We start from the raw sequence: 12261 nt of genomic DNA on the forward strand, positions 1-12261 counted from the left end.
ACAAGGATTTGGGTTCACAGCTGATCTGGTGATATCGTTCAAGGCAGTATACAAATATATATGAGTATATCTTGTTGGGACTCTTGTGCTTTCTTTGTGTCTATTACAACAATAGCCATAACAGCTCCATAGCAAAGTGAATTAAGTCCAATCCAGGTTGCACACAGTAAAATACAGAAAACGAGCCACAATAAATTAAAAGGGGCTATCATTAAATTCCTCAGAAAATAATTAACCCTTAATCTCTAAATCACAAGCGTGCCTGTGTCCTGCCTATAAATATCCTGTATAAAGAATATATATGTCCCATAAAGTTGCAACTAATTATCTTTTATTACTTAAGTGCCCATCTCCCCACCTAGCAGACAAAAAGGCACTTACCTGCAATCTAGCCGTCCGGCAGGAGGACAGCATACACGGTATGAGAGGACGCCACTCCTCACAGAAGAAATAAGAAAGAACAGAGTAAACCTACTCTGGCTTTCTATACCCTGGGCAGCAATTATGCTAGGAAAACGCAGCAAGGTCCACCTCACAAGTTCCTAACTGCTTTAAAGCCACCACTGCCCTACTGAAGAGGCTAACATGGAGTACAGCTAGATCGAATCTTGAAAGGAAAGATCAGAATAAACTTACTCCGGCTTTCAAACTAGTTAAAATCTTGCTTGAAGTAAAAGAAATCCAATTTTCTTCAGACACCAAGGCCTCTATTTATCAAAGGTCTTGTGGACCTGATCCGACAGTGCGGATCCGGTCTGCAAGACCTCGCTAAATGCGGACAGCAATACGCCAGCAGGGAGGTGTCAATCAACCCGATCGTTCTCGATCGGGTTGAATTGCAGCAATGTCTGTCCGCCTGCTCAAAGCTCTGCTCTTTAGACCGCTGCTTCATATCTGCTGTTTCTGGCGAGCCTGAAACACGGGGCATCAAGCTCCGTTCGGAGCTTGATAGATAGGCCCCCAAAACTTCACCTCCTCCATGCATCAAGGCAAAGAGAATGACTAGGGGTTGTGGGAAGGAGAGTGATACTTAACAGTTTGACTGTGGTGCTCTTTGCCTCCTCCTGCTGGCCAGGAGTGGTATTCCCAACAGTATTGATGAAGCCGTGGACTCACCATATCTTAGGAAAGAAATAAGTATTTTAGCCTGTATTTAAGCTATATTAAGTATAAGCCTGTATTACGGCTATTTTAAACATATCTATATTAAGCCTGTATTAAGGCTTTACCAATTTTAAGGGCTTTGGTTGATCTAACTGGGCAACATCTGCTTTAGACCTTAGAGTCATGGGTTTAAATCTAGCCTGGTTTATTATAACTGACTATGTCAATGGTATTTTAAACCTGGATAGTCAAATATAAATATATTAGCCGTATTAGACTATATCTATATAAGTAATTTAAGCCTGTTTTTTGGCTATATTAAATATATTGCGCCTGTATTAAGGCTAGATCATAAATATTAAAGGTATAGTTTTTTTTCTGTTAATATATTATACTGTAATTGTAGAATGTGCCAGTCAGATATAGTATATTAAGACTATTTTAGGTTATATCTATTGTAGTATTTTAAGCCTCTTAAGGCTACACCATTTGTAAGTATTTTGAGTCTGTATTAAAGCTATACCTATTAGGACAAGCCAGTATTAAGGTTATACCAACTGTAGTATATTAGCAGGTATAACCTTTATCATTTATATAGTATATTAGCCTATATCAAGGTTTTTCCTGATACAAGTAGTCTGTATTAAGGCTATATTATTTTAGTATTTTGAGCCTGTATTAAGACTATATTATATATTATACTATAGGTAAATATTTATTTGTTAGTATATTATTCTTTATAAATCACAGCTATTAGTTTATATGTGTATATGTGCTGGATACACAAATATTTCCTTTAAAGTGAAGGTCAATTTTGATGAATTAGTGCCCAATTTTTAATAATCCTATTAAAAACAAGGGCACTTTAATTAATCAAAATTGACATTCACTTCTTTTCTTCAAAAACTTACCTTTTAATCCTGGCAGCCGCTCCAGCGATTCCCACGGCCGTCGGAGCCTCTGCAGACGTCAGAAATGACGAACCCGGCTTCCTCCAATCATGCTTCCCCCCCCCCGGGGAATCTGGCCTGATTGCAACGCTGTGATTGAAGGAAGCCGTATTCGTCATATTGGACCCGCGAAGACGGCTTGCGATTGGTGGATGTGCTGGACCGGCTGCCCAGGATTAAAAGGTAGGTTTTTGAAAGAAAAGAAGTGAAATGTCAATTTTTGATTAATTAAAGTGCCCCTTGTTTTTTAATAGGATTATTAAAAACCGGGCACTAATTCATCAAAATTGACCTTCACTTTAAGTAACATGCTTTACCTTTTGCAGGTGAACAATTTGCGTGTATTGACTTATATATACATATATGTTTTTGCTATAGCGTAGCTTTACGCAGGGTAAGAGTTAGGGTTTGGCCGTTAATACTTATATTTTCTAATTAAATTTGTTAGCACATGTAAGTTGTGCATCAGTCTCATAATTTCTAAGAAAGTGAGTCAGGAACTCACACTTAGCACTTGCTCTTTCTAAATACTCCTTAGCCTTCTAAGGGCAAGAAACAGCGACGTAAATGAAGGCCCCTTCCGCCGGGCAGATTACATAGGGCCGAAATAACCTCACCCCCCGGAGTGGTAATGTGGGGCAGAGAACCCTTGCCCCTGAGATACAAAACAAGGGACGTCTGTGCCACAGACTCGACATTTTTAATCTGGAGGATCTCGATCGGACTTATACCCTGACCATGTTTTGGGATTTGGGCGACCCTGATGATGGAGATCTCCCAAAAGCCCCTTAAGAGGCCCACCTGAGAGGACCTGAGTAGATGAGTAGACAGATGAGGATCTCCTGGAGCCTGCTCACAATCTTTTTTTCGAGTCCTAAATTAGCACCCTCATTCTTCTGAGTGGTCTCTTCCTCCTCATCAGCCTAGGTTTCTCCAGAGATGCCTTTCTCAATCCTTTGGTCTGGAGTGATTCTTTTGTGGTGTCCTAGGATAATGCCTGGATACTTTTGAGCTAAATTTGTACTAATTTTCTATTTCAGACAAGGCTTCCTCTTTCAGACTCCTCCTTAGATCATTCCATGGTTGAAAATCTGGGCTCCCTGTGCCTTTTATCTGCTAGGCAACGCTAATATTACTATCTCCAGGGTAAGGCGTAGAACTCGCGATATTAACACACTTATCCCTTACTACAGTTTAAGCAAACTGAAGAGGCAGGCTCTCCTTGGTCGGGGACTCCTCCCTTATCTTGATTGAATCTTTGGCCTCTTGTCCTCTCGTCCAAAGCCCTTTTCTGGCCTTCTCCACCTTTATTGGCCTCTTTCACGTGCTATCAGATTGTTCTGAATAATTTCATCCAGAGAATGTCCATCCACTCAGTGGATGGTTTCTCGTCAGTGGAGAGTTTCCAACATCCTGAGGCAGCATTGTCTTGTAGTCCCAGGACTCAGACATTTGTTCCCTAGGCCTAGGGCACCTAAATCACCTAGTCTAACAGATTTTATGGGTCCCTGGTCGCCCCGAAGACCTTCGAGTGGGGTGTCACTCCCACTGTGTGGACCCTGAGCTCCAGGTTCTAGAAGGGTTCTGCTATCCTTCTCTGATCTGTCTGGGTTCATTGGTATTTGGGAAAGTATATGGATGCCCTTTTCTGCCTCCCCTTTCCATGATGGTGTGTTTTCCCCACCCCTCTCTAGACATTGTTTAGTTTTCCATCCTTGCGGACCTTTTAAGTTTCAGAACCCTCTTACCTTGTTATTCAAGTCTCTGGCTATGCCATTCTTTCTTTCTTTCTTTCTTTCTTTCTTTCTTTCTTTCTTTCTTTCTTTCTTTCTTTCTTTCTTTCTTTCTTTCTTCAGGATCTAGCCTTTCAGTGTCCCTGGCCATGCCCTATGCCTGGTTTCACAAATTTTGGTCCCGGGGGCCCTGATATTTATTCTCCATTCTTTCTCAGCAGACGTCTTCTCCTTTTCTCCGATTATCTTCGCCCTCTTCCTGTTTTTCTCTCTAGACTGAAGACCTTAGTGACTCTTCGTCAGATCCCCTTTCATGCATCAGAGGGTTCATGCCTGGCACAATTATACTTCTCCTTTTGGAGCTCTTTCTGTTCAGGGTCTGAGGACTATCATCCTTCTTTGGTGGGCTGTTGCCTTCAGGTTTCTTGGCTATGACCATTGGGTCTTTCAGCGTGGTATTTTTCTTAACCTACTCATCATACGTTCCACTCTGTACATGCACTCCTCTCTGTCCTTTTGGGCTTTAAAATATGCAAAATATGAAGCCTCCTGTCTTGCCATGAAATTCAGATTATTCTAACCTTGGTGCCTAAATAATCTAGATTTTGTTAAAGACCGGAGACGAATATTTTCTCACCTCTTCCCTCCCTGGAAGTATAAATAAATAACTAAAATTTTATAAATAATAATTCATATATATATTATTATGTTTTTTTGTGATCTGTTATCTTAACCTTGTTAACTTTTGTTCTCCGTAGGTGTGTCTACTGTTATGTTGCAGTATTACTTCTCCCCCTTTTTCTATTTGTTTGCTTTCATCTTAAGGGAGCTTTGCTGGCTTGGACCTGGGATGTCTATATTCTTTCTTCAATGGAATCTCTATGGTCGTCCTGTGTGAAGTTTTCGAGTTGATGGACTTTCCTTCTTCTGTTACGGCAGCGAAAAGAGGAAGTGAATTGCTGTGCTTATGTGGTTATATGATCCGCTCTCTACTGATTGGATGTTTTTTGCTACTATGTTACTGTTTTCTTTGCTGCTGTTTGGAAGTCAATAAAGATTAATGCAAATATTCGCCTCTGTCTTTAACAAATCTTCATTATTTAGCACCAAGGTTAGAATAATCTGAATTTAAGTACCATTGGATGTGTAAAAATATGCAAAGAAATCATAGTTATAAGTACAAAAAAGTGTGATTACTGTAAAACGGATCTGAACATTGGCGTTCCGTGGCGTGTATGAAATTTTCTGTCAAATCCCAGCTGTAAAGCTATAAACATTTTCGCACTACCACATGTCACTGTTTTTTTTTTTTTCTGCAAATTGAATTGGTGGGCACGTTTTGGCCAATAGGGGCCTATCTATCAAGCTCCGAATGGAGCTTGATGCCTCGTGTTTCCTGGCGAGCCTGCAGGCTCACCAGAACAGCAAGTTATGAAGCAGCGGTCACATAGACCACTGCTCCATAACCTGTCCCGCCTGCTCTGAGCAGGCGGACAGACATCGCCAGAATCACAACCTGATCAAGTTACGATCGGGTTGATTGAAAACCCCCTGCCTGGCGCCTATTGGCCACGAGTCTGCAGGGGTGTGCGTTTGCACCAAGCAGTTCATGCGAGCTGCTGGTGCAATGCTGAATACGGCGAGCGTAATTGCTCGCCGTATTCAGCAAGGTCTGGCGGACCTGATCCGCACTGTCGGATCAGGTCCGCCAGACATGGTAAATAGAGGCCATAGACTCAAAACACCAATTATTCTGAAAGGAAAACCCTAGCATAATTTGATTTTGTATTAAGGCGTAATATTCAAGTTTATAAACATGCCGGTTTCTCCCTCTGTATATCATCCTCCATTGCAAACTTCTACTTAGCAAAGACCTCTTATTATTTGTTTAGGGGACACCTCACCACTACGCAGCCCCTTTTTTTTTTATAGAATTCCATGAGGGCGTGCCTCTGCTAGTGTTGCCGAGGAAAACTAAGCAAAGACGAAGACATTTTATAGAATCAAGTCCTAAGGGGCCTATTTATCAAGCTCCGTATGGAGCTTAAAGGGCACGTGTTTCTGGCGAGCCCCTCCAGGCTCGTCAGTAACACCTAGTTATGAAGCACTGGTCTAAAGACCACTGCTCCAGTAACCTGTCGCCTGCTCTGAGGAGGCGGACAGACATTGCAGGAAATCAACCAGATCAAATAACGATCGGGTTGATTGACAACCCCCTGCAAGTAGCCGATTGGCATGCGAATCTGCAGGGGGAGCGCGTTGCACCAGCAGTTATACAAGAGCTGCTGGGTGCATGCTGAATGCGGTAGAGCGTATTGCTCTGCGCATTCAGCGATGTCCTGTCGGACACGATCTGCTGAGTCGGATCATGTCCAACAGAGGGTTGATAAATCGGACCCCTAAATTGTCAATTTAATCTGAGCAGAAGGCTCATGGGAGCCCCTATGTGCAGATCAAAAGTTACATAACTCTACCCAGAGGCCCTTATTTATATGAGGATATCCCCCTTCTTTTTACTATACAGATTAGGGGAAGCACATACACACTATTGTATATACTATACAGATTAGGGAAACAATACACACTATTTGATATATACTATACAGATTTAGGGGAGGGTAGCACATACACACTATTGTATATACTATACAGATTAGGGAACACATCACACTAATTGTATATACTATACAGATTAGGGGAAGCACATACACACTATTGTATATACTATACAGATTAGGTAACACATACACACTATTGTATATACTATACAGATTAGGGGAAACAACATACACACTATTGTATTATACTATACAGATTAGGGGACACCATAAACACTATTGTATAATACTATACAGATTAGGGAAGCACATACACACGATTGTATATACTATAACAGATTAGGGGAAGCACATACACACTATTGTATATACTATACAGATTAGGGAAGCACATACACACTATTGTATATACTATACAAGATTAAGGGAAACACATACACACTATTGTATATACTATACAGATTAGGGGAAACACATACACACTATTTGTATATACTATACAGATTAGGGGAAACACATACACACTATTGTATAATATTATACAGATTAGGGGAAGCACATACACACTATTGTATATACTATACAGATTAGGGAAGCACCATACACACTATTGTATATACTATTCAGATTAGGGGAAGCACATACACACTATTGTATATACTATACAGATTAGGGGAAGCACATACACACTATTGTATATATTATACAGATTAGGGGAAGCACCTACACACTATTGTATATACTATACAGATTAGGGGAAGCACATACTCACTATTGTATATATTATACAGATTAGGGCGAAGCACATAACACACTATTGTATATACTATACAGATTAGGGGAAGCCCATACACACTATTGTATATACTATACAGATTAGGGGAAGCACATACACAGTATTGTATACTCTATACAGATTAGGGAGAGCAACATACACCATATTGTAAATACTATACAGATCAGGGGAACACATACACACTATTGTATACTATATCAGATTAGGGGAAGCCACATACACACTATTGTATATACTATACAGATTAGGGGAAACACATACACACTATTGTATATACTATACAGATTAGGGAAGCACATACACACTATTGTATATACTATAACAGATTAGGGGAAACACATACACACTATTGTATATACTATACAGATTAGGGGAAGCACATACACACTATTGTATATACTATACAGATTAGGGGAAGCACATACACACTATTGTATATACTATACAGATTAGGGGAAGCACATACACACTATTGTATATACTATACAGATTAGGGGAAACACATACACACTATTGTATATACTATACAGATTAGGGGAAGCACATACACACTATTGTATATTACTATACAGATTAGGGGAAGCACATACACACTATTGTATATACTATACAGATTAGGGGAAGCAACATACACACTATTGTATATACTATACAGATTAGGGGAAGCACATACACACTATTGTATATACTATACAGATTAGGGGAAGCACATACACACTATTGTATATACTATACAGATTAGGGGAAGCACATACACACTATTGTATATACTATACAGATTAGGGGAAGCCAATACACACTATTGTATATACTATACAGATTAGGGGAAGCACATACACACTATTGTATATACTATACAGATTAGGGGAAGCACATACACACTATTGTATTATACTCATACAGATTAGGGGAAGCACATACACACTATTGTATATAACTTGTAAAAAAATTATAAACTAATCTAAAAAAAATCATTTTTCACACTTTTTGTTGCAAGTTTCTTACACATCATGATATAATGATAATAACAATGATATATACAGAAAATAATGGTATAGATAGAATCTGCTGTGTATCCTGAGAACAAAATATATATAATATGTGTGGGTTTCTCACTGACAAATGACCTATAGTAGGGCCTAAATATGAGCAGCATCTAAACACTGCAAAACAGCTCAGCACAGGGAGTAAATGACCCAGCAGTTAAAGGGTTAAAGGATGTGCTACTCAAACATCTTCTGTCATTCGTATGATTTCAGCAACATTTAAAGATTTTAATTTTTTTGCCTGAAGAAAAAAACAAAAACAAAACACAAAGTGAAAGTTGTTGAATTTAATCCATGCAGATGGGTTAAACCCATAGTTGAAATCAACTACAGACCAGCATTGCACTACTGGGAGCTGGTTGAACACATCTGGTGAGCCAATGACAGGAGACATATATGTGTGCAGTCACCTATCACCAGCTAGCTCCTGGTAGTGCATTGCTACTCTTGAGTCTAGTGTGCTTTCCAACAAAGAATAACAATGAGAACAAAGTAAATATGATAATAGAGGTAAATTGAAAGAAATTGACTGAAGGTAGAAAAAAAGAGCATTATGTTTTATAGTACAGAAAATAATATTTTACTTCTCTAATAGAGACTATAGACACACAATGATTTTACAAACAGCCCTGAGAATCTCAGCATTAGAGGAACATAATAAGATCAGATTATTCTCACCGCCAGCTGCGGGTGTAGCGTTTTCAGTCTGCATTGTGGTCACATGATCCTCAGACTCCGGCTCCTCTGTTTCCGACTTCATCGTTATACTCTCTGGTGAGGTCACTGGCATAAACAGGGAAAGAGGCTCATTATATGATATAAAATGCAATATCCCACAGAGGGAGATCTAAAAGGGGGCGCCACAAAATAAAAACAATGCAAATGAAAATAAAATGACAAGTTCACAATACCGTAAGTTAATAAACAATTGTTAAAGAATCCAGTAAAGACTCTATAAAGATGATCCGCTCAAGTCGTTCTACTTCTCATCGTATTAGGTAACTATAGCTCCTAGAACAGTGATGGCTAACCCTTGGAACCTCAGATGTTTTGGAACGACATTATGGGAAATGTAGTTCCCGAAACAACTGGGGTGCCAAGGTTAACCATCACTGTCCTAAAAGACATGAAAGACCCGCCTGAGGAAACGGTGAGCTGACCGAGAAACGTGTCACCTAATAAGGAGATTGTCACAGAGTTGGCGACTTTGTACTCTTTATGGGTGATGTGGGGTTTTGTATTACCCACCTTTAATAATCTCCCCCGCTCTGCTATCATCGTGGCGAGATCCGGACTAGATACTCTAAGCCAGTGATTTTTAACCTTTTTTTTGCCGTGGCACACTTTTTTACATTAAAAAATCCTGTGGCACACCACCATCCCAAAATTAAAAAAAAAATCATACATTGTAGCCTAATACAGCATATATATATATACACATACACACAAACACACACATACTGTATGTATTGTGCTGTTATGCCATGCCTCCTACAAACTACCCCTGCACTGGGAGTAAAAAACAAGCAAAGTTTAAAAAATATGTCACACTGTTGTCAGTCTGCCGTGGCACATCTGAGGATCTCTCATGGCACACTGGTGTGCCACGGCACACTGGTTGAAAAACACTGCTCTAAGCAACAACTGGGTGATCAGTCAGCTAAAGACTGAGAGTACCAGCTTGCGCTTTTGTATGTTTTCTTTTGGTGCCATCTGAAAGTCATTATATTATATACCCATTGTTATAACTCAAAAGGCAAAATGTTGTTTATGCCAAGGTAAATTAGCAAAATTTCTTAGATTATATTTTCACGCACAGGAAATAATGAATTTATAATCTGTGTAACCACACCAAACATAGTAGCTGAGGTTGAGAAAAGACATCTAATATACTTACAAAAAAGCTCCAGTTGACCTTGAATTAATGAAATAAAAAGGTGACCCAGTTAACACAAGCAATCATATCCCTGAATTCTGTTTCCAGCCAGAAATGTTTTTTTTTAAATAATTTTTATTGTGGTTCAATTCAAGGCATACAGACTTTGGAAGTCAACTACTGGTACATGGAACAGAAATAAACATTTACACAGCATATAACCAGTATAAGACAAGAAAAATATACATTACATGCTCATCTAACATTATACACTCTTGATGTACACAATATTTGCCTGACAAACGGTATACCTCCTAGTAGACTCACAAGGCCACTCTTTATAATAAAGCTTTATAATGTATAATTTAAGGTGGAGTTGTGCTTAAAATGAATAAACATATCTATATAGGATGTAGGGGCTTGCAAGTAAGGAAAAGTTATAGGCAGTATGGGTGTAGGCCACTGATTAGGCGGGGTGTAGGCCACTGATTAGGCGGGGTGTAGGCCACTGATTAGGTGGGGTGTAGGCCACTGATTAGGTGGGGTGTAGGCCACTGATTTAAGGTAAGAGGGAGACTCAACTATTATCAACCCAGGGGGAGATCACTAATTATGCTTCTTCTATGATTATGTTGCAGCACAATATCAGCCATAGATAAGACAATAATATTACTCCAAAAACATTTAGAGAAAGAAATGGATAGCCTTTATGAGTATGCTGAAAAATAAAGCTCAAAGGCTATCATTTATGTTTGGGATATAAATGCGGAGGTGGCTGCATATGTTTGTTACAAGTTTTGAGGAAATATAGAAGTTGGGCACTGTTAAATGTATGAGCATACTGCATTTAATGTTAATAAACCATTAAACATTCAAGAGTAGGGAAAGAGACATGCAAATATATATCGAATAGAGTGTTCTCATAGATTAGGTAATAGGGAGTGAGGTATGGATTACTTAATTTGTTATTCATAAATTACATAGACACTTTTTCTAACCTGCAGCTATGTAAATGGCATTCACAAAATATATAGCAAAATGGTTACAGGGTATAACTTGTACCTAGTGATACCTAACTATGATCTTTAGTTTGACATATTTACGTGAAGAGAGAAAAAATAGGTCAAGGGACCTGTAGATGGAAAACAGATAGGATATCCTCACTGATTGGGCCTTAAATGATATACCATAGATCTTTGAGCATATGTTCATAGTTTACATATAAGCACTTTTCAACCCTGAAATTATATCAACAACATTCACAAAATACAGAACAATAAGGCTCTAGGATATAACTCTAATGTAATGAGATCTAACTATGATCTTTAGCTTAACAACCTTAAATGAACAGTAAAAAACAGTTATAACTCATAATAGCAGCCCATAGTGTCCTGGTTCCTCTAAACTTGTCTTAGGATAAACCTATGATATTTGATAATTTCAGCTGCGAGGGTAAACAGGGAATAATGCAACCTACTAACATAAAATGAAGGGGCACTCCAAGCAAAATATCACACAATAAACATGAGAGTTCTGTGAAAATCTCAATAATAATCTGTGAGGTCCCCTAACTTGTCAAAATATTCCTAAACGGGTATAATCAGAGTCTTTGCGGACTTTAGGAAGAGAAAGTGTCACTTAAATGGCATTCTATATTAAGCTCACTGATCTGTATGTCTGATACGGTCCGCCAGGAGTCTGATGCGGTCCGCCAGGATCCCAGCCCGAGTGTAGCTAGACCACATGGAAGTGGGTAACTGGTAAGTAAGATGATCGCGGGATTTGCGCCGCTCTTAGCTGTAGGGATCCATTAATCTGGACATAGTCTCCTGTTAGGATCCCCTTCACGCGATGTAGCACGCTAGGGTAGAAAGTGATGTTAGCATGTAACCGGGCTGATAATATTATTAGGCGATGCCTATGTTGCGCTGTGATGAATCCCATTAAGGTTAGTATCCGATGCGACACACTTCCCCGTTTCTTGATTAGCACTCCTCCGGGAATCTCTGTAGGTCTGAGCTTCATACCTTTCTGCATCAGCTCAAAGGCGGCATGACACATGGCACTAGGGCCTTCAAGAGCCGCCGAAGGCATGACGGATCCCATAGCTTCCAGTGGACTCCCAGCCTCTGCTCCCTCCTTCCTTACTGCGGGCCGCACTGAACCGGACTCTTGATCATTTAAGTATCCAGCATAGG

At 39.5% G+C, this 12261-nt stretch overlaps 1 protein-coding gene across 1 annotated transcript in view; it reads right to left on the minus strand.

Annotated features, from left to right (window-relative positions):
- Positions 1 to 12261, minus strand: part of LOC128661335 (uncharacterized) — a 183204-nt gene that overhangs the window by 119078 nt on the left and 51865 nt on the right. Inside the window, exon 4 of the mRNA XM_053715599.1 lies at positions 8866 to 8970. Within this exon, the coding sequence (XP_053571574.1) occupies positions 8866 to 8970 (105 nt within the window). The remainder of the gene's footprint in view (positions 1 to 8865; positions 8971 to 12261) is intronic.

Source organism: Bombina bombina, chromosome 5 (assembly GCF_027579735.1).
Source record: "Bombina bombina isolate aBomBom1 chromosome 5, aBomBom1.pri, whole genome shotgun sequence".
NCBI lineage: Eukaryota > Metazoa > Chordata > Amphibia > Anura > Bombinatoridae > Bombina > Bombina bombina.